Source organism: Diplotaxodon limnothrissa, linkage group LG17, assembly GCF_057381915.1.
Source record: "Diplotaxodon limnothrissa isolate DT_005_m linkage group LG17, D_limnothrissa_male_GT1.1, whole genome shotgun sequence".
Lineage (NCBI taxonomy): Eukaryota > Metazoa > Chordata > Actinopteri > Cichliformes > Cichlidae > Diplotaxodon > Diplotaxodon limnothrissa.
In genome coordinates this window covers 32,721,748-32,748,093 of record NC_140612.1, presented here as the reverse complement: position 1 = coordinate 32,748,093, position 26,346 = coordinate 32,721,748, and the positions used below count along the sequence as shown (strand labels likewise).

At 40.5% G+C, this 26,346-nt stretch overlaps 3 protein-coding genes across 3 annotated transcripts; 2 read left to right on the top strand and 1 right to left on the bottom strand.

Moving 5' to 3' along the window:
• Window positions 1–3,363: 3,363 nt before the first annotated feature.
• Window positions 3,364–11,656, bottom strand: LOC146615289 (hyaluronidase PH-20-like). Its single transcript, XM_085375937.1, has 7 exons — window positions 10,667–11,656; window positions 10,362–10,528; window positions 10,106–10,274; window positions 9,775–9,993; window positions 9,011–9,169; window positions 8,048–8,137; window positions 3,364–3,810 (listed from the first exon to the last, which is right to left on the bottom strand). Exons 1-7 carry the CDS (start codon window positions 11,654–11,656, stop codon window positions 3,364–3,366), a joined length of 2,241 nt encoding a protein of 746 aa, XP_085232063.1.
• Window positions 11,657–14,250: 2,594 nt separating this feature from the next.
• Window positions 14,251–15,465, top strand: LOC146615288 (homeodomain-interacting protein kinase 1-like). The gene is made up of 2 exons (XM_085375549.1): window positions 14,251–15,086; window positions 15,207–15,465. Exons 1-2 carry the CDS (start codon window positions 14,251–14,253, stop codon window positions 15,463–15,465), a joined length of 1,095 nt encoding a protein of 364 aa, XP_085231675.1.
• Window positions 15,466–15,637: 172 nt separating this feature from the next.
• On the top strand, window positions 15,638–16,552 carry LOC146615287 (homeodomain-interacting protein kinase 4-like). Its single transcript, XM_085375548.1, has one exon. The coding sequence runs from the start codon at window positions 15,638–15,640 to the stop codon at window positions 16,550–16,552; it is 915 nt and encodes a 304-aa protein (XP_085231674.1).
• The last annotated feature ends 9,794 nt before the right edge of the window (window positions 16,553–26,346 follow it).

The following is a 26,346-nucleotide window of genomic DNA, read 5'->3' as shown; positions in this document are numbered from 1 at the left end:
GTCCAAGCGACACAAAAAAAACTCAGCTTTTTATCTGCAAGTGCTACAATTGTGGGTCAAAAGGAAGTGCCTGACTGAAAATGGATTTTGGGGGCCAATGTCAATATTGATTTTTTTATTGATATACAAAATATGTGACTTAGTGATATATGGGTTAATATAATATTGATATAATATAGGCCATACCGGTTCACCAACATACTGTAGCAGCCAGTCACCTATATGTATCACCTGTATCATCTATATTCTCTAGATATTAACCTCCTATGCTGCCTCATTAGAAGTAATATGCTTCAATGAACTGCAAAGAAATGATTCTGCTCTGTGACCTTTTTGAACACCATTAAAATATTAGAATCAGTCACTTTGCACTTAGAATTAGAAACACGATGATCTTCTCTGGGATTGATTGATTATTTAGGTGACAAATTATTTTTTGTCTATACAAATTTAGAAGCATACTTTGCACAGGTGCTTTATTTTATTATTTTGTTTATTAACAAATATTCATATTAATTGTTTTTTTAGTTTTAAAGCCCTTTGAAATTCTACTGATATGATTAGCACTGAGAGCTGAACTGAACCCTACTCAGCCTAATACTTTGGCTACTGATTTTTTTTCCTTGTTTAACCTGGCAGCTACACTGGTGTTCTTAAACATTTACACTCTGTCCCACATGAATAACTTTGTACAACTTACAGTTTTTTTCCATGACAGAATAACTGTATTTTAATCATACTTAACTTTCGTGTTTGGCTGTGCACTTTTTGAAGATTTTAAAAAAATGACCAAACTACTTTTAAAAAGCTATAAAAAAAAAAGAACGTTTGAAAGAAATTGCACAATAACTAAAAAAAAATATCTCTAACTTGCAATGGCATGTACTGTATGACTTAGAATTTTAAATAAAAATACAATTTTCCTGTGACGCAGCTGGTATTCCTTCATTTCTTTAACATTTGCATTATTCAGCAGAGGCGCAATTACACCATATCTATGGAAATATTTACTTCCTGTTGAAGAGTCAAGGTTAAAAGTTAAAAGCAGTCCAGGCGTAAAGTGAAAGGGTAAATCAAACCCTTATACAGAGGTTTTGCCCTGTGGAGGGTGCGGTTTCTTTTTATTTACTGACTTGGTGTTTGCATTCTGCTAAAAGGCTAGGAACAAAAAAGGTCTGCCAGACACTGGTAACTATAGGAAATACTTGTAGTTTTCCATACCACAAGCTTGAACAAATCTCAGCAGATCCAGGCACACAAGCAACAGAATCAAGACAATCTTGGTTTTATGGCTGCAAATCATTTTCTTTAGTGCATAAGATAATAGTTCCTGGCACAACCTGATAATATGTGTGTTATCTGTAATTACTGCTTTCTGGTTGAGTTAGCACTGATATAAATCAAATAAGACAGAGAAAATTGCAAAAAAGCAATGTAATTCATTTAAAATTTTAGTTATGTGATGCTGGGGTTTTTTGTATAGTTGTGTTCACTTTCTCACTCCCTCTCTTTCTCCCCGCGACACCATGGAGATCATTGTGACATAAGCAAATACGAACATTTAGACATCACACACACCACCCAGAGGACTCTGAGTGAATACACCAGTGACCTACAATATTTACTGTAAATCACAATGGGAGCAACATACACCAAGCCTCATTAACACGTTCAATCAGAAGTAATCTGTGACTGCTGTTTATAAAAATGAACATGCATTTTCAACATATCTTTTGGTATCTAATACTAGGAAGTGAAACTGAACAGTTGGCTTGATTATTATGGCAACTTCCTTTCCAACACCTGAATAATAAAACATTATAATATGGTCCTTAAAACTTTACTAGACCAGCGGGAAATTCCATTAATTGATATTTCTCTAATAGTCGCCACATTACATATCTGTTTATGTCCTCATTAATCCAAATGTCTAATCCGACAATCACATGGCAGCAGCTCAGTACATTCAGACAAGTAGACATGGTGACAGAGAGTTTAAACTGACCGTTAGAATGGGGAAGAAAGATGATTTAAGTGACTCTTTGAATGTAAGTTGTTTGTTGGTACCCGTTAGCGGCAATTCTCTGGGTGAAAATGACTTGTTGATGTCAGAGGTCAGAGGAAATGGCAAGGCTGGTTTGAGCTCATAGGAAGGCAACAATAATTCAAATAACCACTTGATTGACCACATTTTGTACCGCTCCTCAGCTAAGAACAGGAAATTGAGGCTACATTTTGCATGGACTCGCCAAAATTAGACAGTAGAAGGTTGGAAAAACATTACTTGTTCTGATGAGCTTCGAATTCTGCTTCAACATTTGATTGTAAGTTCAGAATCTGGCATAATCAATATAAAAGCATCCTGATCCAAGTACTTGCTGCTTTTTTGATCCGAGAAAGACCCTTTATGACCACCAATCTTTTGATGGCTTCTTCCAGCCGGACAACATGCTATTTCGCAAAGCTCAAATCATCTCAAAATGTTTTCTTGAACATGACAGGTGCTCTGTTGAACTGAAATGGCTTTCACAGCCACCGTATTTCAATCCAACAGCACCTCTGGAATGCGATCGAATGATAAATCTACAGCAACTCTGTGGTGCTATGTGTAATGCTGTCATAGAAGTACAGGCAACTTTCTCTGAGGAATGTTTCCAGCACTTTCCTCATTTGTCATTTATAGACTTAAATAATCCACTGCTTGTCAGACCTTTTCTCTCAAGCAATCAAAAGCCACTGACAACGATCTAAACTGGAATAAAGGTCAGTGCGTCTGGTGATTCATGTTTATTTTTCTCACACAAATTATATTCGCTATACATTTGCATACACAGACATATTTTTAAAAGAGCCGAGATAAATTAAATAAATTACTGAGAATTTAAAATGAAAAATGTTTTCATTCATTCAGTACTTTGTCATTGCAGAGAAAGAAATAAAAAACTGCTGCAGTTTTTCTTTTTTTTCCATTTGCATATGCAGTCAAATCATATTCAAATACCAACTGGCTGTAATATTGTCAGGCACAGGTGACACATCTGTGATTTGGTATTGTGCTTGTAGTTTATAGATTCTGTCAGTGGTTTTATTCATAGTACATGAAGTAGCCCTATGCTTACTGAGTCGTTTTTTACTGACACAGCCAAAGGTAGCAGTATATATATATATATATATATATATATATATATATATATATATATATATATATATATTTATATATATTTATTTATATATATATATTTATTTATATTTATATATATATATATTGAGTTAATCGTTGACTATAAGCTCATCTTCTATGCGAGTAGAAGTTTGATTCTGGGTTCTAGACCAGACTAACAATTTAGTTTGTAACCACCAAATTTAATTGTCAGCTGCATTAAAGTTCTTATTAACTTTATCTTTAGCGGTGCTGGCCTGCTCGGTGTCATCTAATCCAACTTTTCTCAGAGTGGGGGAGTTCTGGTACTGCCCTCGCTTAACACTGAACATCAGGGCCTTGGCAAGCTCTTTGTATGTCCTAGGAGTGCATTTCAGTCCTTTGTAGCACTGACAGTTAAATCTCCTGCTTAAAGACTTCAGGTCTGCCAAGCTTGGACTTCCTAGAACAAAGTAGCGTTTCTGAGTATTCACAACCCTGAAACTTTCAGGGTTTAGGTGGAGGTAATGGCTGGACTTGTAGTTTTTTCTGACACAGCGGCCATTTCCTCGGCACAGGAAGTCGCTGCACAGCTGGGCAGCTGTCGTGACATTGGTGATGTAAGGATTCAGGGTGGAGGTGAGGTAGAAGGAGAGGGTTTCACAAGAAAGCTGGAGAGGAGAAATAGAGAGAGGAATAAATAAGATCACTATAGTTGTGGACACAAATTTAAATGCACTCATCGTGGGCATGAATGTCACGGTAAGTTCAGGCTTTTTATGACTTCTTTCAACTGTTCTTTTTCCAGACTACAATAGATACATCCCCAGTAATATTTGGTAAAATATTCCTTAGCAAGTTGCACCTCAACCAGATCCTTTCAGTAGCGATCAACAAGCTTCTGGTATAATTCTTGCTGGTTATTTGACCACTCTTCTTGGCATTATTGGTAGAATTTATTTAAATTAGATGGTTTCCTGGTCCAGCTTTTAGGCAAAATAAATGTAAACTTGTGTACGCAAATTCTTGTTTTTTAACGTCACTGAACATGTATGCTGTTCTCCCTTTCCACCGTGGAAAAAGAACAGTTCAGAGAGACCATTAAAAGTTCAAAATTACAATGATATTCATGCCCGTGATGTGTGCATGTACCTTAAACTTCTGACCACAATTGTGTCGCCTAAAACAGAGGACAGCATCACAATAATTCAGTGACCGTGAATTGTATTAACATGTCCACGTGAAAAAAAAAAACTGATCAATACCACTTGCATACCTATTCCTTAAAAACAAGACTAAAGCTAGCTTAGCTTTGCTTAGCTAGCCTTAATGATTACTAAATGACATTAGTGGGCTACGGTGGCGGTGGTGTTAGGTCAGTTTTGTTAAGACCAGACTGAAGACACTATATCGGTTGACGTTTATTGGAGTGGTTCAATAACATGGACAGATTAATTCTAATGAGGCATAGGATGTTATTGATTTTCTTACTTTATGTTGACTTAATGCAAAAATTTCACAAGGCTAGATCTGGCAAGTTTGTTTCTGCAGAGAATTAAGCTAAGCAGCTGCTAACTGTAGCAGCAGTGTCACTGTTTTATAAGATAAGATAAGATAAGATAAGATAACCTTTATTAGTCCCACACGTGGGAAATTTGTTTTGTCACAGCAGGAAGTGGACAGTGCAAAAGTTATGACGCAAAAATTAGAATACAATAAGAATAAATACAGTACACAGCTGTACAGAATAGAATAAAATAATATACTATATACAGTAGAATAAAATAGAATAAAAATATACAATAAGATAAAAATAGAATACGAATGCTATATACAACTGAGTAAAAATACAACGATGCCAGAAAAGATTATTGCACTTAGTGTTATTGCACATGTGTGGATGTGTGTGTTTGTTCAGTTAAAGTCTTTGTTGTGGAGTCTGACAGCAGTGGGGAGGAAAGACCTGCGAAATCTCTCCGTCCCACACCGTGGGGTGCCGCAGTCTCCCACTGAAGGAGCTGCTCAGTGCTGTCACAGTCTGCTGCATGGGGTGGGAGACGTTGTCCAACAGGGATGACAGCTTAGCCGCCGTTCTCCTGTCACTCACCACCTCCACTGGGTCCAGAGGGCATCCTAGAACAGAGCTGGCCCTTCGGATCACCCTGTTCAGTCTCTTCCTGTCCCCAGCAGAGATGCTGCCGCCCCAGCAGACCACACCATAAAAGATAGCAGAAGCCACCACAGAGTCATAGAAGGTCTTCAGGAGTGGGCCCTCCACCCCAAACGACCTGAGTCTCCGCAGCAGGTACAGCCTGCTCTGCCCTTTCCTGTAGAGGGCGTCTGAGTTATGAGTCCAGTCCAGTCTGTTGTTCAGATGAACACCAAGGTACCTGTAGCTGTCCACAGCCTCAATGTCCATACCCTGGATGTTCAGTGGTTGCAGTGGAGAATGCTTGTGCCTGCGGAAGTCTACCACCAGCTCCTTGGTTTTACTGGCGTTGATCTGGAGGTAGTTCAGCTGGCACCAGTCCACAAAGTCTTGAGTCAGTCCTCTGTACTCCTTGTCGTCCCCATCAGTGATGAGGCCGACTATTGCAGAGTCATCAGAGAACTTCTGCAGGAAGCACTGGGTGGAATTGTGGGAGAAGTCTGCAGTGTAGATGGTGAAGAGGAACGGAGCCAGAACCGTTCCCTGTGGGGCCCCCGTACTGCAGACGACCCTGTCCGACACACAGCCCTGAGTCCTCACATACTGTGGTCGGTCGGTGAGGTAGTCCAAAATCCAGGTAGTGAGGTGATGGTCCACTCCAGAGTTCTCCAGCTTGTCCTTCAGAACCGAGGGAAGAATAGTGTTGAAGGCACTGGAGAAATCAAAGAACATGATTCTCACAGTGCTTCCAGCGGTCTCCAGGTGAGCGAGGGAACGATGTAGGAGGTGAATGACGGCATCATCCGCGCCAATGCCAGGCTGGTAGGCAAACTGAAGTGGGTCCAGTGATGAGCTTGTTAGGCGCCGAAGCTGAGCCAGGACCAACCGCTCCAGGGTCTTCATCAGGTGGGATGTCAGAGCCACCGGCCTGTAGCTGTTGAGGTCCTTGGGGCGTGAAGTCTTTGGCACTGGTACAACACAGGAGGTTTTCCAGAGCTGTGGGACTCTTCCCAACCTCAGGCTCAGGTTGAAGAGGTGCTCCATCACCCCACACAGTTGGTCCGCGCAGGACCTGACGACCCTCGAGCTGATGCCATCTGGGCCCGCTGCCTTCTTGCCATTAATCCTCCTCAGTTCCCTCCTAACCTGGGTGGTTGAGAGAGACAGGCTGGAGCCTTGTGTTGAGTGTGTATTGGATGCTGTTGTTGGGGGTGGGGAGGAGTGAGCAGGGTGAATAGAGGAGGTGTGAAGTGTCTGAGGTGTCAGAGGTGGAACAGCAGCAGTGGGGGTGGGTGAGTCTGCAGCCGATGTTGTAGACTGTCTCATGGTTGAATCAAATCTGTTGAAGAAATGATTCAGTTCATTTGCCCACCTCACATCCCTCCCAGGCAGAGAGTTCTGCTGTTTGTGGCCTGAGATGGTTCTGAGGCCTCTCCAGACTTCACCAACGTTGTTTTGCTGAAGCTGGTTCTCCATCTTCTGCCTGTAGCTGTCCTTCCCATTCCTTATCAGTCCCCTCAACTCTCTCTGCACCCTTTTCAACTCCTCTTTGTCTTTGGATTTGAAGGCCCTCCTCTTCTGCTTGAGGACAGCTTTAATTTCTGGGGTAATCCAAGGTTTGTTGTTGGAGAAACACCGTACAGTCCTGGTAGGTACGGTGTTATCCACACAGAAATTAATATAGTCAGTAATGCATGTAGTAAGGCTGTCGATGTCCTCTCCATGGTCGTCACAGATCACCTCCCACACAGTCGACTCAAAACAGTCCTTAAGAGCCTCCTCGCTCTCCTCTGACCATCTCTGCACTGTGCGGGTGGCTGGTGGCACCCTGCGCACTAAGGGCTCATTATACATTCAAGAGCAAGCAAACTAGCCAACACGTTCTCACTCCCAAAGCATAACATTTTACGCTAGGTGCCAAATCGTCAACATATTACGTTTTCGGCTACCCACCACGTTCCTAAATGACGACTTCAGAAAAATGAGGAAATATGACAACCGTATGGACTCAATCTACACATGTTCGCTCTTTTTCTTCAAATCGCCGACAAAACGTCGGCATGTTACGCCTCGGGAGTGAGAACGGGCTGAACTAGCATACATATTATAAAATGTACTGTACAGTTGTTCCTGTGTGAGAGCACTATTTTGATAGATCTGTAATGTTACAAATCTAATATTTGTGATAAGCTAAGCAGCTGCTAACTGTATCAGTGGTATTACCTTTTGATATAATCAACAGAAAACAAACTAGCATATTTACATATTAGAAAACCAGCTATTCCTGACTGAGAGTATTGTTTTGATAGGTTTGTAATGTGTGGAGTAAGAAGTTCATTAACTGCAGAACAGGCAGAATTAACAAAAAATATCTTGCAGCTATAAAAAGCCTAATGCACTGAATAGCAGACACTAAGGACGTGTAATAAAGTTATTTAACAGCATGTAATATGTAATAAAAGGCAATTAAGATATGCAACTACAAGAATATTAATTACATGCTGAGGTCTCTGTCAGAGCAATTTAAACATCCAGTTAAATGTACCATCATTGCTTAATTTAGGCTTTGCTGTTGTGGATTAACTATTGTGGTTGCTAAACCAGCCGCCACAATCACTCAGCAGATATTGTCAGTTGCTGAAGAGATAAACCGCTTCCTGTATCGTCTAATTAAAGTCTTTGTCTTGTTCCGTCTGACTGACATCAATACATTGTTATATCTTTCAGCAGTCCAATGGAGGCCTGTGGTGTGATGTTACCTGGTCATCATAGTCACCGCTGGCTCCCCATAGCACAGCGCCAGATGCCCCCACTGCCACACTCTCCCCGACGGTGCTGATCAGATCCCCCTGGACGCAAATAGTTAATCATCTTCACTAATTGTTCGTTACACATGTAAAAAGACTGAGCCAATATTTAAAAATGTAAGATTAGATTTGATGAATGTTGAGCTGTTTCAAAGTTAAGCAATTTTCAGTTTTTAAAGAGGTTTTAAAACACATTGAATTTTACTGTTTACCGTTTACAGAGATGTCCTTAAACCTCCCTAAAAAAGATTTTACTGGTATGAAAATTACCATTATCAAATTAGTGTTCTATATAGTACTTGATTGTTAGCAAAGCAGTCCAGGTGCTAAACTGGCCTATACCTGCCATCATTGAAAGCATTTCGGACATTATGAAATTAAAAATATGGCAAATGATGCCCAAACTGTTGAGCGCCCCAGTGTTGGTGAAAAATGCTGGAGAATTTTTGCTTTCTCTGCACTTTTTAAACTAAAAAGGTTTGCAAAGAATTGCATCATGGTTTTGAGTTGAGGTTTTTTGCAGCATGCTCACACAAATGAGAACAGAAGATAAGGATTACAACATCGTGTGGTGGTTACCACCTGAGAAGGATGTTGTTACACCAAAGAAACTGAACTCCCCTTAAAACTGGACCTCCTGGCTGGAAACACTCCACTCTAGGGATGTATAAAGTAACCTAAGATGTAAGATGTAATCTAGTCAAGTGTGCTTGCATTTACTCTCTAATGAGTTACTGGAAAAGATGCAATCTGTTTAAGCTGCAAAGTCATTTAATTTGTATGCTTAGTGCTTGTCATTTGCAAATGCCTCCCAAGAACATCCCAACCAGGTCAGAAAGTCATGCTGCAGACTATTACGTAATGTGCCTATGAATAAAGTGTTAAACAAATCCACATTTAAATAGTCTTTGTTACCTGGCTGAGGAAGCGTTTGTTGTCATCAACAAAAACAGGACGCATGTAAACGAACACGGGTGCAGTAGCACTCCATCCAGGAAGGGCAGACACCCTCAAAGCCTCCTGGACGCGGTTTCTCACCATCAGAACGGCTTTTGGATTGTCTGCTAGAGAGGTCTGAAACAGATTCAGGGAAAATTACCGCTTAACCCTGCGCGCCACCTTTTCCATCTGCTGCCCTCAGGGAGAAGGTACAGGTCTATACAGGCCAGAACATCCAGACTGGCCAACAGCCTGTATCCACAGGCTGTGAGGCTCCTGAACTCTCTGCCCCCCTCTCACGGACAATAACCATATCCAACTTCTTAATAGCAATGAACTGGTCTGCATTGGTGCATCATATCTTTATTCTCTTCCCCCTCCTGCCCCCCCCCTCTTTCTTAAATAGATAACTATCATATCTGATATCATATCTCACAGTACAATAATATTGAATGGGTTGCATTGTTGTATTTTGTCATGTTTCTCAGGTCTTTGTCTGAATTTCTACGAACATTATTGCTAAGGATTGTCTTATTGCATTGGAGTCACACTGGGTTAAATATGTACACTTGGGTTTTAAGGGGTATTTATTATTTTCTTCTTTTTTGGGGGGTTGTATGGAAGCCCCAAACGCAATTTCATTGTTCTTGACAATGACAATAAATAAATAAATACTAAATAAATAAATACTTAAAATAATAATATTAGAAGTATGTCATCCATATAGGAGAATCACCAACCTGCAAGTAAACAGAGGGGTAAAGGGCTGTGCTTGACTCCCATAGCCAGAGCAGCTCATCATTTTGCCTCCTCACCTCCTTGGAGCACTGGCCTGTGTAGTGCTGGTCCTTCCAGCCATAATTATAGCAGTTGGGGAACAAGTAGAAGCCCCAAAGATAGTTGGGTCTCATAGCTCTGCCCAAGGCCAACATCCCTGACATAAGATTCCTTGCTGCCTCCTAAGAGGAAGGAAGCCAGGAGTGAAGGAATGATGGCATGAATAATTAATAGGTGCTCTGAGCTCTGTATTGTATATAATTTATCATTAAGCCTCAAGCAAAGCGCTCTGACCTGAAACTGCTGTTTGGCTTTTACTGTGGCCTGCTGTACTGAGAGGGAGAGATTAGCCTGCATTACATGGGCCACTGACAAAGTCTGGTAGATTCTTTTGGTTCCCCAATTTCTGTCCCATAGGGGGCGCCATTCCTCCCAGTCTATCACAGCCAGGCCTCGGTTTGTCCTGGAAGGAATGAGGAGGGTGATGGAGGTCAATATCAGCATTTAATGTGTCACTAGGGGCAAAGACAGTATACTCTGGCCTACTTACATGGATGGGATGTAGTAGTTAATATCTGCTCTGGCCTTTTCCAAGCTGGCTTTCAGGTTAGCTCTCTGAGGGATCCCGCCGTAGAATTCTTTCCTACTTTTGAGGTCTATGTGTGGATAAAGACCCAGTCGATCTGTGTAGAACAGAGACAGAAACTGCCCTGGAACCTGCAGCAGGAACAAGACCCAATAAACTTATCTCCACTACTCATAAATAAGTTTGCCTTTTAAGACAGTTTTATAACCTCCTAAAGGTTGTATAAAAACACAACAGCTGCTGATTATCCATCATCTTTTCACTCTTACCTTGGCAGGTGTGGCCACTCCTTTAAAGGCTGAGGTGTCCAGTGAGATGTTATACCTTTTACACACTAGATCAGGGATATTCCAAGTAACAATGAATGGCTGGTGTTCAAACAGCGGGCCTACGGTGTGGGGAAGATGGGCAGGTGCAAGGCGAGGGGTTGTTGCTTCCGGAGGAGATGAAGTGGTGTTGTAGGGAAGGAGGGGTGATGTTTTAGAAAGGGCAGGCAGTGTTGTTTTGAAGGTTAAAGCTGCGGAAAGGGGTGACACTGGAAGAGGGGCCAGACGCTTTTTTAAAGCACTTTGAGGTGAGGTTGAGTTGGAAAGGGGAGACAGTGAGGCTGGTGGCAAAGGAGATTGAGTTTTAGAAGTTTTCGCAAGTTGAAGATGAACTTTTCCAGTAGAAAGAGGATACAGGCAGCTCTTGGTGTGAGGTGATTGAGAGTGTTTGTGCGAAAAAGGTGCTGTAGCTTTGTGGGACAAATTCAGATGTTTGCAGGGGTTAGATGGCAACCATGAAATTTGTTTTAGGGGTTGAACAGGATAGAAAAATGTGTGGCGACAATGGCCTGAATAAGGACTAGGAGAGACCTCTTTGCCAAACGGATGGATATTTTTAGAAGTTATAGGTGAGTTTGCAACATCTCTGTGGGGTGCTGGGTTGATGAGTTGAACTGATGTTTCAGAGGTAGAGGACTTGGCATTTGAGTCAGTCTTGATTGGGAGTTTTGACAAAGTTTGTGGGGTACGTGCAGGAGAAGAGAAGGTTGAGTAGGACTGTGATACGCTGTAAGATTTTTCCACTGAAAGAGTGGAAATGGTAGCAGGCAGGATTAAGATTGATTTGTTAATGTCAGCAGCAGGAAGTGCCACGGTTTTTGGCGCCGTCAGGGCTGCTAACGCTAATGTGAAGAAAGAGATGGGAAAGATTGACCGGGTACTAAAGAGAAGCAACAGCACACATCTTCTGCTGCTTTGTGCAACTGAAACCATCCTTTAACCTGCCTTAAAAACAGAACATAAACAAAAGAAACACTCATACCCCACAATATTAATATATAATCAGTATAGTGCATATTTCACTAAGATGCTCAGAGCACAGTTCTGTGCATAATGTCTACTTTTTTCTGAGTGGCTACTACACTTTCTTTAGTTACTGTACTGTATTCATGAATATGTCAAGGCTGTTTTTAATTCTGCACATCTATCAGTGTCAGTACTAGCATGGATCAAATTTTTTCTCTAATAACTCCAGCATAGAAGTCTCCCAAATGTTAATCCAACCTGACAAACCTGGCCTGATTTTAATCCCCTTACTTTGCTAAAAATAACCTCAAGCTGCAAAGCATGTTACTTCTATGCATGATGATTTCTGTTACATATATAAATAGACTAGTAATCACAAAATACAAGCTCAAGGCTGACTTAGACTATGTAAAGAAAAGAAGCACAGTACCTGGACATGCCTTTATCCAAATGTCCCAGCTTTGCATGTGTCTCACAGAGTGAGAACGTCCTTACAAGAAGGGCACCGATGTTATGAAGGTGGAAGACATAAACAGAAGTATGAAGGAGGCGGCGTAACATGATGAGTATCGCTGTGTACCGGGATAGACTCAGGAAAGACAAGAAAATGTGTTGACCGCCCAGTGCCAAGTTTGACCTGGAGCAGAAAGGGGGAACACCTGGGTGTGAGGTTAAGGAGCGTGCCATGTTTCATAGTGCACGCATAGTGTTTCAATGCACAGCTTAGGCTGCTTATGACCTTGAGTTAGTTATAATGAAACAATTAAAACAACAGAAACAAAGGTACATAACTCAAATATACATTTAAAACAAAAAAAATGAAAATACGCTGTCATCTCGTTTGATTTGGGGGTTTCGTCATGTGTTTTTCAGTGTGAGCTTTGTTGGTTGCATACTGTAAAGATACAGTAAAAAACTGATCCAATGCTGAGAACAGAATTGAGGCAAAGTAAAAAAGTGTTTACTGGCTTTACTTTTATTTTTACTTGTAAATATATAAGCAAGCTAGTTTAAAAAAAAACTAAAAAAGCATAACACACTAATGCTATCATGACCAGCAGCTCATTCTGTCCCTGCAGTGAGGAGACACAAAAGTTTGACACCCAAGTGCCAAGAGAAGAGTAATAAATAAATATTAGGACACATTTCTCCTAATAGGAAACACAGGCAAAAAAAAAATATATATATATATATGGGCACAATCATTGAAGTTTACAGGAACAAATAACGAAAAATGTAACTGACGGCTACACTGTTTTGCCTCCATGTTGCAAATGTTAACCCTGTTTACTCTGTATGTGCTCTATGTATTTATGTGTCTAGACAGACATGTGTAATACACCATTTGGTGGTAGTTATTTCACACGTTAGTGGCACAGTGTAAACACAGGTACTTCTTTGACACACATACAGATGCTATACACGCACAACGTGTGTTTTTGTTAAAGTTGTGACTTCTTTAGAGCCACATAGAGCTGAATTTGATATGACGTGGGCCTGGTCATGTTATATATATATTAGGAGTGCAACAATACTCGTATCGATATTGAACCGTTAGATACAGTGCTTTTGGTTCGGTACACATATGTATCGAACAATACAAATTTTTTTATTTATTTTATCAACTTTTCTTCTGACGATGCTGTCTGTGTTGAGTGCTCAGTGGATCTGCATTTGACTACTCCACCTAGGCTGCACTGTCGAGTGCAGATCCACTGAGCGCAGTGCAAGCTAGCAAGACAGAAGCTAAGCTCATTGCAACATGGCAACTGCCTCAACGCTACCTGAAAATGAACCTCCCCCACCCTCATTCAGATCTGGTGTTTGGAACTATTTTGGTTTTCATGTGAAGTATGACCCTGATGGTAAGCGTGTCATGGACAAAAGTAAAACAGTATGTCGGATGTGCCACGCAATGCTCAATTGGTGGGAACTAGTGCGTTAGCGCAGTTAGCTTGTTAACGTGTTGACGCCGTGCAGCCCCACGCACGGGCGATCTGCGGTAACTCGTTAACGGAGATTTGCCACGTTATGGCGTTAATGTCATTTTAATATCACGTACACATATACACATAATGTCCCTCAAGAAGACACTGAGAAAAAATAAAGAATAACATTGAGACTGTAACTTTGCCTTAAGTCATTATTGATTTTGTTTCTTCACCTTGAGTCCATCCTCTGCCAAGCTGCACCTGTGATTCTGCAGCTGCTCGCTGATGAGCTGACAGATAAGTAAATCTTTTCTTGGATATTATCCTCTGCATCCTTACCCTATCACCTCTGCCTCCCACAGGGCGCCAGCCTGCACTGTTGAAACACTATTTTTTTTGAGTGTTTCAACTGGAAAAACTAGAATGCCTTTGATCCAAAGTAGAATGCCTTTGATCCTTTGTGATGTCATCATCTTGCTGAGGAAAAAAAAACCCTTAAGTAGGAGCTTTGCTCTGTTAAACTTTGCTGCTCAACGGACCTTGACCTGACAGTAAGCAAACCCTTTTGGAGAGTTTTGAGAGAATTTCGCGTTACCTAGCAATTCACTGACCAAGCCGACACATTTCACCATGTCAGCTAACCCATCCTTCCGCTCAAATGAGCTTGGAATAGTTAAAGGGAGCGTTTTGGGAAACCACTACAAGGTAGAGGCTTTCCTCGGAGAAGGGGGCTTTGGTATTGTAGCCAAATGTCGTGATACCATGACCAACCAAGCTGTGGCTATTAAAGTCAACAAGAGCCGCCCTGATATTCTGCAACAGGCAAAACTGGAAATTTTCATCCTGGAGCAGCTGCGAAGGTTGGATCCAGATGCCGCCAACATTGTTAAATGGAACGGCTTTTTCCACGACGGAGAGCGGGTTTGCTTAAAGTTCGAACTCCTTGATCAATGCCCGTGGGACTATATAGGGGACCGGAAAAACCAGGGTCTCCCCATAAGCGAAGTCAGGCCAATTTTAGGTCAGCTCACAAATGCTCTGTCCCACCTGGGTTCTTTGGGAATAGTGCACGCTGACCTCAAACCTGGAAACATCATGGTTGTAAACCGCCATGAGTCTCCCATCAAAGTCAAACTTATAGACTTTGGCCTTGCATGTCCGGCGTCTGCAGTGATGCCTGGTGACCGTGTGGGGACAATTGGTTATAGTGCACCTGAAGTTATGCTTGGCCTTCCTTACAATGAAGCAAGTGACATGTGGTCTCTGGGGCTAGTAGCTGTGGAGCTTGGTACAGGGGTGCCACTCTACCCTGGAAATGAAGACTATGATGTTTTGAAATTCATCATAGAGACTCAGGGTCAGCCACCAGATCATGTTCTAGACTCTGGCGTGTACACTGAAGACTATTTCATTAAAGACAACGGCAACCAACAGCGCTGGACATTTAAGACTGACCAACAATTTCAGTACGAGACAGGATATGAGTCCCTGGAGACAAGATACATAAAACCGATGCGTCTCGATGACCTCTAACAAGTAATGATGTTTAGAAGAGGACCTGAAAATGGCCAACGTTTGTTTGTAAGCTTAATTAAACAGATGTTGGCCTTGGATGCAAACCAGCGCATTACACCGTCGGAGGTTCTCCGGCATCCCTTTTTCAACCCTAAGAGTTCCCCTTACATTGACATGAGTGCTGAAAGACCACAAAACCCTGTGGTCTTTCAGCACCCTTCAAACTTGAAATGCAAGAGATCAGAGAAAATCAACTGCAGTTTTCAAAACTCAGTTGAATTTTCTCAGCAAGTATTTGTCCACACGTCAGCCAGCCCATCCTTCCGCTGAGATGAGCTTGAAATAGTTGAAGGGAGTATTTTGGGAAACCACTACAAGGTAGAGGCTTTCCTCGGAGAAGGGGGTTTTGGTATTGTAGCCAAATGCCATGATACCAAGACCAACCAAGCTGTGGCTATTAAGGTGAACAAGAACCGCACTGATATTCTGCAACAGGAAAAACATGGAAATTTTCATCCTGAAGCAGCTGCGAAGGTTGGATCCAGATGCCGCCAACATTGTTAAATGGAACGGCTTTTTCCACGACGGAGAGCGGGTTTGCTTAAAGTTCGAACTCCTTGATCAATGCCTGTGGGACTATATAGGGGACCGGAAAAACCAGGGTCTCCCCATAAGCGAAGTCAGGCCAATTTTAGGTCAGCTCACAAATGCTCTGTCCCACCTGGGTTCTTTGGGAATAGTGCACGCTAACCTCAAACCTGGAAACATCATGGTTGTAAATCGCTATGAGTCTCCAGTCAAAGTCAGACTTATAGACTTTGGCCTCGCATGTCCTGCGTCTGCAGTGATGCCTGGTGACCGTGTGGGGACAGTTGGTTATAGTGCACCTGAAGTTATGCTTGGCCTTCCTTATAACGAAGCATGTGACATGTGGTCTCTGGGGCTGGTGGCTGTGGAGCTTGTTACAGGGGTGCCACTCTACCCTGGAAAAAAATATTATGATGTTTTGAAATTCATCATAGAGACTCAGGGTCTGCCACCAGATCATGTTCTCGATCCTGGCGTGTACACTGAAGACTATTTCACAAAAGACAACTACTACTACAACCAACAACGCTGGACATTTAAGACTGACCAACAATTTAAATACGAGACAAGATACATAAAACTGACACGTCTGGATGACCTCGAACAAATAATGATGTTTAGACGAGGACCAGAAGATGGCCAACGCTTATTTGTCAGCCTAATTAAAGAGATGTTGGCCTTGGATGCACACCAGCGGATAACACCCTCTCAGGTTCTCCGGCATCCCTTTTTCAACCCTGGCCTCTCCAACAGGTTCCCAAGTATCAACATTGAAAAACCATACAGAGTCAATCTCCAGCATGGCATCTTCCACCCTGGACAAAAGTGATAAAAACACAAACTGGGGTTGGAAAAGGATATTAACAGCAAATTACACTGGAAATATTAATTAAGCTGCTCCAATAATTATCACTTTGGCTTTTTTTTTTTTTTAAATTTTCACTCCCCCCACCCCAACCAGTCGCGGCAGATGACTGTCCCTTCCTGAGCCTGGTTCTGTCGAAGGTTTCTTCCTTTTTAAAGGGAGTTTTTCCTTCCCACTGTCGCTAAATGCTTGCTCATAGGGAATCTTCTGATTGCTGGGGTGGCCAAAACTCTAGGGGAAGTAGCAATTCTTGTGAAAATTAAAAAAAAAAAAAGCCTACCAATATTCAAAGCAGAGCAGCGGACACCTTACCATCACATCAGTCCTTTAATCCGACCTAAAACACCATGTTTACAGAAATAAATTCCATACAAATTGGAAATAAATTGTTGTTTTTGATTGTTTATAAATATATAGTGCTACCCTTCAGCCTCCTAGTAGACATACCTGTGTTATAAATGTGAAACTCCTACAATTTTCAGAAAAGTTGACCTCTGACCTTGAAGTCAAGGTCACTGAGATTTAAGCTTCACAGAGATTTTCAGTAGATGCAACCATGGTATTGATTTGAAAAATCTACACAATCACAAACTTGGATGTCCACAGCGCCTCGCCATATACCAAAGATTAAGAGGTGTTTTTTTTCTAGGTTTTTATAAAGATTACAAAACACAAATAACAAAAATTCCAACGATATTGTCATTTTTGACAACGCTATTTTGATGTTGTTTAATGTAGTGCAAAAAAACAAAACAAAACAAAACAAAAAGTAAATAAGGTATATACTACATAGTATACAAAATTTTAGTGGTCAACAATGGGGTCAATGAACAGAATGAAGGAAGGAAGTCTTTTATATGACAATGGTGTGAAAAAGCGTTTTCCTATTTATTTGTATGTTTGTCACACTTAAACATTTCAGATCATCAAACATTTTTTTTCTTTTTTATGTAAAAAGAAAAGTTTTGCGAGACTTCGCAAAACAAACTCGAGATCTCGCAAAAGTTTTAGCCGCATTCTTCGGACGCCAGCTCGAAGCCGACCGGGAGGTCGAGGCACGATGTGCCGGGAAAGCGGTGTTCCTCCCGGCTGTAGTAGGTCTCGACCTGCCGTTAGCTTCGAGCTAACGGAAGGTCGAAGGCCAAAGAATGCGGCTAAAACTTTTGCGAGATCTCGCAAAAGTCCGTCTTAATTTTTTTTTCTCCCATGTCCCCTGCGGGGCTCCGTACGAACGAAATGGCTCTTAGAGCCGGATCTTTGACGTGAACGACGCGAGCCGGCTCCTTATCGCGAGCCGTGGGTTTTTTTTTTTTTTCTCTCACCCTCTCTCTCTCTCGCACTTTTTTTCCGCTTCACTCAGCATGCAGCCTTGTGCTTTACGCTGGGAAGAGGGGGGAGGGGCGGTAGTTACACTCAGTAGCACAGGAACAGAGCAGGAGGGAGAGACAGAGAAAGAGCAAAAAGGAAAAAGCTGAAAATTTAAATAGTTAAAAGTTGAAATGTGAATAGTTAATTTTTGTATTATATGATTTATTTATTACATTTTATGTGGAGTGAATAAATAAAAGTATATTTACGGTGGCCCCAACAGACAAAGCACATACAAACTTCAAATCACGTACGAACTCTGAAGCATGTACAAACCCTGAAGCACGTACAAACTCCAAAACACGTAAAAACACATGAAAACTCCAAAACACGTAAAAACTCGTACAAACTCCAAAACACGTACAAACTCCAAAACACGTAAAAACTAGGGGTGCAACGATACACAAAATTCACGGTTCGGTTCGATACTTTGGTGTCACGGTTTGATATTTTTTCGATACAAAAAAAATGTTCATGCCTTTTTAATTTGTCATTTATTAAAATTATAAATATATATTTTAACTCAAAAGTAGAGTTTTTAAATTTAACCCTAACCCTTGTGCGTGTTTTTTATTTTGACAGCGAATGCACACCTGCGGACCACTTATGTGCAGCCCTGGTTATTTAGCTCGTCATATTGCAGCCACAGAAATTCTTTTGTCCATGAAACCATAAAGCTGCACTTTCTTTTTGCCTTATAGTCTGATTTGTCATAACTTCTCCGTTTTGTGGTAAGCTTTTCTTTGGCTGTCACTTCTTCACCCTGACCTGTCTTATTTGATTGATTGATTGATTGGTAATTTATTTCAACATGTGAACAATATACAAGTACATTTAGAAAAGAAATGAGAGAAAAAAAATATACTATACAAATTACATACAAAAAAACATTCTGATTAATTTACATGTTGAAAGGGAGTGGGAAGAAGTATACACTTATTTAATCCCACCCCTGTCCCATAAATTATCAGTGAATATTTAGTCAGCTTCCTTACTGATATAACTTGTAATAAAAATAGTGAACAGATTTCTGATATACTATATACTATAATATCACATCATGAATTTTTTGTTTGTTTGTTTTTAAATAGAGACATTCACTTAATTTAAATATTTTCCTTTTCTTTATAGATCGAGAAGATCATATTTTTATAACTCTTTTTGAACAGTTTTATGTTTGGACATTGCTTTAATTCCATATTCAGTTTGTTCCATAGTTTCACTCCTTGAACAGAAACACAAAAGCCTTTTCTTGTAGTACGTACCTTCATTGTTTTGAAGTTACAAAAACCCCTTAAATTATAACTTCCTTCTTTCAAAAAAAACATACTCTGAATATTACCTGGCAGTTCTTTATTTTTTGCTTTGAATAGAATTTGTGCTGTTTGGAATTTCACTATATCGTCAATTTTCAATATTTCAGACTGCAAAAATAGTGAGTTTGTATGTTCCCTATAACCTGCATTGTGGATGATTCGAATTGCTTTCTTTTGAAGAGTAAAAAGTGAATGTAATGTGGTTTTATAGTTATTGCCCCAGACCTCTGCACAATAGCTTAAGTATGGTGAAACCAGTGAACAGTAGAGAATATGAAGTGATGTTCTGTCGAATACCTGTTTTGCCTTGTTTAGTACTGCAATGCTTCGTGATACTTTGGAATGAATATATCTTACGTGAGCTCTCCAGTTAAGTTTTTCATCTATTATTACCCCCAGAAATTTATTTTCACTGACTCTTTCAATATCAACACCATTTATTTGAATCTTTGCATTAGTATTTAAACTACTATTTCCAAATAACATAAGTTTAGATTTATTCAAATTTAATGATAATTTGTTTTTATCAAGCCAGAACTTCACTTTACTTATTTCATTAGTCATATCCTCCAATAAATTCTGCAGATCATCACCAGAGCAAAAAATGTTTGTATCGTCAGCAAAGAGAACCACTTTTAATACTTTGGACACTTTACAGATGTCGTTAATGTACAAGTTGAAGAATTTTGGACCCAAAACTGACCCTTGGGGTACACCACAAGCAATGTCCATACATAAGGAGCAACCACCATTTATTTTCACAAACTGCTTTCTGTCACTTAAATAACTCCGGACCCAATCTAAAACTACCCCTCTGACACCATAACGTTCCAGTTTTCTTATTAATATATCATGATCTATAGTGTCAAATGCCTTTGTCAAGTCTATGAATAACCCAGCCACATATTGCTTTTTGTCTATGGAATTTGTGATGTATTCTATTGAATCTAATAGTGCCGATGATGTTATTTGGCTCAGCAGAACTAAAATATATATCTGTCTGTGAAGGTTCTCAGTCATCCAGGTCATCGTAGTCAAATATATATCCTGCTGCTTTTACACACGCACTCACATAAGCTCAGCGATTCTCTGCGCGATCAACCTCTCACATGTTTAAGCTTGCTGCGTGAGATTTCACTTGTCATGTTTGCATAGTAAGCTAACAATTAATAAGACGATGTCAGAGGAATTGGTGCACAAATTATCATCACTCACAGATCAGTGCTGTCGCTCTCTATACACAGTTTGCGCGATTGCAAAGTGAAAGCAAAAAAACAAGCGCAAATTCAAACGCGATTGCAATATGTCACATATTGACAGTGGCTCACCGATGCCAATGACATAATTACCCAGCTACATTTCTGAAAGAATGCAAAAGCATTGACATATATTTTTCCTTCCTACAATAGCCCGACGGGCAGGGCAGATAGATTTTGGTAGCCGGACTGAAAAAAATCGCTAGCCCCGGGACGTTGGGCTAGCGATATTGCGAGCCCTGTATCTGATTGAGGAATCACTCATCTTTGGAAAAGAGAGTTTATTACAGAGAAATGTCTCTTTCCAAAATAAAAGCTATACTATCCGCTTCTTCTGGGCTATATTCTCAGCAGCATATTAAACATATAAGGAGAATCATGTGCTAACAGCTGTCTAAATGACTCGGCTAAAGTTAGTAGCATGACTGCGTAAATGTGCAGTCATATTCGTTGTGTTCCCACTAGTGCTTTCAGGTTAATCTCGTTGAAATGACCTTAACGCCACAACACGGCAAATCTCCGTTAACGAGCTACCGCCGATCGCCCGTGCATGGGGCTAGACGGCCAACACGTTAACGAGCTAACTGCGCTAACACACTAGCTCCCACCCATGTAATTGAGCATTGCATGGCACATCCAACATACTGTTTTACTTTAGTCCATGACTCGCTTACCTTCAGGGTCATATGTCACATGAAAACCAAAATAGTTCCAAACGCCAGATCTGAATGAGGGTGGGGGAGGTCCATGTTGCAAGGAGAGCTTAACTTCTGTCTCACTAGCTTGCCCTGCGCTCTTCCTTCTGACGATGCTGTCTGTGTTGAGCGCTCAGTGAATCTGCGTTCGACTAGCGCTCAACACAGACAGCATCGTCAGAAGGAAAGTTGATAAAATAAATTACAAATTTTGTATTGTTCGATACATATGCGTACCGAACCGAAAGCACTGTATCGAACGGTTCAATATCGATACGAATATCTTTGCACCCCTAGTAAAAACACATGAAAACTCCAAAACATGTAAAAACTCGTACAAGAGCCGGTTCTCTAAAAAGAGCCGGAAATCCCATTACTATTTGTTTTACAAAAAAAAATGTTGCCCACCCACACACAGCACAAACACATCCTCCAACCACACACACCCATATTTTGCTCCATTGCGGTTTATTTCACACCTCAAACATTTGGTAAACAATTAAGCAAATACAAGTAATCTGCAATAAATTACAGGTAGTAAGGAAATACACCACTAACTCTTTTACGCTAGGTCCACACCTACACGGGTATTTTTTAAAACGCAGCTGTTTCGTCCACACGTAAACGGCGTTTCGAATCACCGAAAACGGAGATTTTTTTAAAACTCCTTTTTTGCGTTTACATGTGGACGAGGAATACAGAGTTGGTCAGGCAACGTCACGCTGTGCACCATGTTATTGTTTACATAAGATGAATTGCAGAATGACAGATTAACAGTATTTTGTCTCTATCTTCAGGTTATACACGCTTACTTATACACACGCAGTTACTGTCCCTCTATTTAGAAAGGCAGAGGCATCATGGTGTAAATATATGCAGTTGTTTTTTTCCTGTGTAATAATATTCAACATTGCTATCAATACATTTTTCAAAAAATGCTTCTGTTGAGCTCGAAGAGTTTTCTTCTTCTTCTTCGGCCATGTTCTCTCAATAATGCACACCCTTTGTTTGTTGTTTACTTTTCCCGTTCTTTTATTGACAGCAACACCGGAGGGAAAACCATACATTCATTTTTAGCAGTTCGCGCTTCACAACATACGGAACAGGAAGTGAAGTCACCTATAATCACCAAAATAAAATCATTTCCAAAATAAAATGACAATCAGAAAACAGTTTTTACAACATAAGATAAATTAATATATTTACTCGTGAGAACACAAATCTAACAGCCTCTCTGTGCAAAAGGGGTTTAAAAACTTAAACAACTGTGGGATACTGTTAGTCTGTGATTTTGACAGGGGGAACAAATTGTGGCAGGATCAGCCTAATATTATTTGTATCCCACTGTAACTTTACTGTATAAAGAGCTAACATCTCCAAAATGTCAGGAGTAATTAGTCATTACAACAAGTGTTTGTGAACTAAAAATCAAGAATGTGGGATACTGTTTGTCCCCCAGTGCATGTTCCCGACTAAGGGAAAACCAATTATGCAGGAGAGACCTACCTTGGCACTTGTGCAGGTGAAACCAAAGGGAAAATATGCTTCACCATATCTTCTAGTCTTTGGCTTAGAATGAAGTTGGTTTGGAAACATATTCAGCTATGCTTCATCTCCTGCTTTGCGTTTGTGTGGGCGCCCCGTGCTAGCAGTGTCCAAGCATTGTTTTGTTTTTTTCTTCCCCTTGGCATACCGCACCCCGCAATGGCTCTGCGCCCCCCCTAGGGGGCAGGCCCCACACTTTGGGAAGGTCTGCGTTAGCACATGATTCTCCTTATGGGGACCTGATATGTTTAATATGCTGCTGAGAGTATACCCCAGAAGAAGCGTATAGTATAGCTTTTATTTCGGAAAGAGCCATTTCTCTGTAATAAACTCTCTTTTCCAAAGATGAGTGATTTCTCGATCAGATTTTTTTTATTATTGTTTTGTTGTTTCAGCAACATTAAATTTAAAAACTGTACTTCTGAGTTAAAATATATATTTATAATTTTAATGAATAACAAATTAAAAAGGCAATATATCGAACCGTGACACCAAAGTATCAAACCGAACCGTGAATTTTGTGTATCGTTGCACCCCTATATATAAAGAAAAGATCGAAAATCACATTCTCAAAACATTTACAGATCATGAAAAGCATGAAACGTAAGCACAGTTTTAACAATACGTCTTCAACTTTCCAGAGTCAGTTCTCTGTCATCACAAAGAAACACTGCTGCTGTAAATCAAGGGAAGCTGTTGCCTTCTTGGCCTGACCATCTTGCTTTGGTGTGGTGCAGGGGTGAGTCTAGGATCAGAGCTTTGGGGGTGCTTAGCACCCAGAGAGCTGCCCAGCCAGGCAAGATAAACTTTACTCGTCACGATGAGACTTCTTCCCTGTCTCTGTGAGTCCCTGGATCCTTAAATGCCTCCAGTTGTCCCGAGTTCCCTCTGACTGTCTCCTTGGTGCATTTAAACCCCTGTTCCTCCCTGTCCTCATCGTCTGTTGTCTTCATCTCCATTATCAGTCATCATAATTTTACCATCTCTGTGCAAAACTGCAAATTTCTTTATTAGATCATAAGATTCTTAAATTTATCAAGTCTCTCTGTGCCTGGGTCCTCGTCTCAAAACATGACAGCATTGTTTTGTACATTTTAACACAATCCCCACATTTGTGAAAGAAAAGAAAAGCACTTTTTTTAAAGTCTGTAACAAAACCATCAAATCTGATAAAGGTTATTTAAATGCTGCAAAAGAAGAATGGATTGGAATAAAAAAAATACATATGGTAACCTTAATTACTGGGGGGCATGATGAATGATGATCATAGTGAGTAAGAAGTAAACTGAGTGCATTTACTCGACAGAGATTCACTTTTAATATGTATGCATAATATAATACAGATACATAAAAATACACTCCAAAAACAGAGTCCTTGAAATGTACAAATGTACAAAATATTGATAAAAACACTATAAAATGGAGGCAACTTTGCCTATGGTACAATGTATACAATGTATGAAAAGATCTTTACTAAAGATACTACTATGGCTCTGCAGATTTTTTTCTTTTATTTTAACCTATGTCACCTCACCTTGAGATTGGCAAATCACTTTTGCTGGTCAACTCTCTCAAGCAGTTTAACGGTTTCGGTTTTGCCTGTCACTATTCCCTGTCTGTTTCCTTACCTGGTTCTTCATGACCTTGTATTTTCTCCTCATGTTCCCCTCTTTCCTCCTCTCTCTCTCTTTGGACTAACAATCATACAAAAATAGATTGTATTCAATTGGATGAAAAAATTACATTAATATGAAAAAAAAAATACTATTAAGACCACTAATAAGTCCTCTCTCAGTGTACTTTCAAACAAAAGGCAAATAACCAAACCACATGTACATCAAATAAAAGATATAAATATTGAAACACTGATCCAACATTATCCTTTATTGACGGATCATTTCTTACACTTTTACCTGAATGTGGCTCCTGGGTTTAATATCGGAACATATGACAAAATAACCGGCTTCTCTCATTCCATTTCAAACAGGACAGTGGTAACAACAGCAGGCTACGGACAATTTTAAGTTTTAGATTTTAAATAGGCTTTATAAATGTCAATAGGAGCAACAGGACGGTCAAATGTCGCTGATTTTACTACACAAGGACGAATTGCAGGTAACAAACATTGTCGGAAAACACGTTTCCCACACTGCAGGTTACCTGGGTGTAATGTTTTTCAGCTAAAAAGAAACATGGTCTGACTCCTACCTAACTATATAAAGAGTAACTGAAGGTTAAATGCAGCTACTATGTCCTGTTTTAAGCCAGGCACTCATACCACCGCTCAGCCACCATCGCTCTGGCAGAAAGGGCGCTAGAGCCAGAGCAGGGGAGAGGCGAGCTGGAATAAACCATTTTGGGAGGGGGGGGGGGGTATCTAGGGGTGCTAAAGCACCCCGAAAAAGGGGCTAATATCGCCCCTGGTGTGGTGTGAAAAGCCAGGAGTGAAAAGGAGGCTGTAAAAGGCAGTGATCCATTAATAACTTGCAGCACAATGCTTCCTACAGTGAAATTGTCAAATATCATACTTTCGTTTTCTGTGATTTCTACTCTCTTTAAACCCATCCTGTGGGCCAGAAAGGATTTTTAGGAAAGCTATTTTATGTCCCACAGGCCACTTTCACATCCCCATTACATCATAAAATTTTCCTTGATAAATTATATCAAGGAAAATGGTATTACATGAATTTCTTCACGATAAGAAACCAGCTGCTCTATAGAAAGGTTCAACAGCATTCAACAGAGTACATGCTTACCACTATTTTTATTTCACACTGTCATCCTTGAAGTGGATGCTGTGGGCAGTAGGTTTACACAATGGCAGCTACAGGAGAGCTCCTTATTCCAAGGTATGTGCAGCTGGTCATTGTCAAGAACAGCCCACCAGTTTAAAGGAGCTCCAAACCGTAAGATCCATGTCTACTGCATTGTTTCCTTCCAGACAAAGCAACTGCATCACTGTATCTCATCCACTTGTTAGCCTCCCATGACGATGCATGTACGCAGAATAGCATGGAATGCATCCTGACATGCATGTTTGGTTAATGTACTGTGTCATGATTCAATAACCAATGTGCAGCTTAAGTAACATAATTGCTAGTTGAGTGCTGCCATCTTGTGGCGTAGCTGTAAAAGCTCTCATCTGTCTCTTACAGTGTTAACAGTAATTATCGATGAGCACCAGTCCTCACTATATGGATTAAAACAGACACGGTAGAGGTGGGACATTGAAGAGACTACAGCTTTACCAAGTGCGCATTTGTTTTCATTTTTCATATTGATTTTTGCATACATAGCAGAAGAGACATGGAGTCTCAGACAGGTAACATGGGCTTTACACACAACAGTTTACATTCTTCTTGCCCAGTCTGTAAGTGATGAAGCTGTAAAGGCAAAATTTATTCTCATGTGCATCCAATTTCATGCCAGAACTCTGGACAGTGGGGTCCATGCAGGCTGCAAAATAAACAATCTTCCATTTATTTCTATTCTTTAATTAAATTTCCTACTCAATTAAGTTGCCATGCGAAAGAGTCTTTGCTTTTACATTGACGTGGATTTCGTTTTGTTAAAAGCAG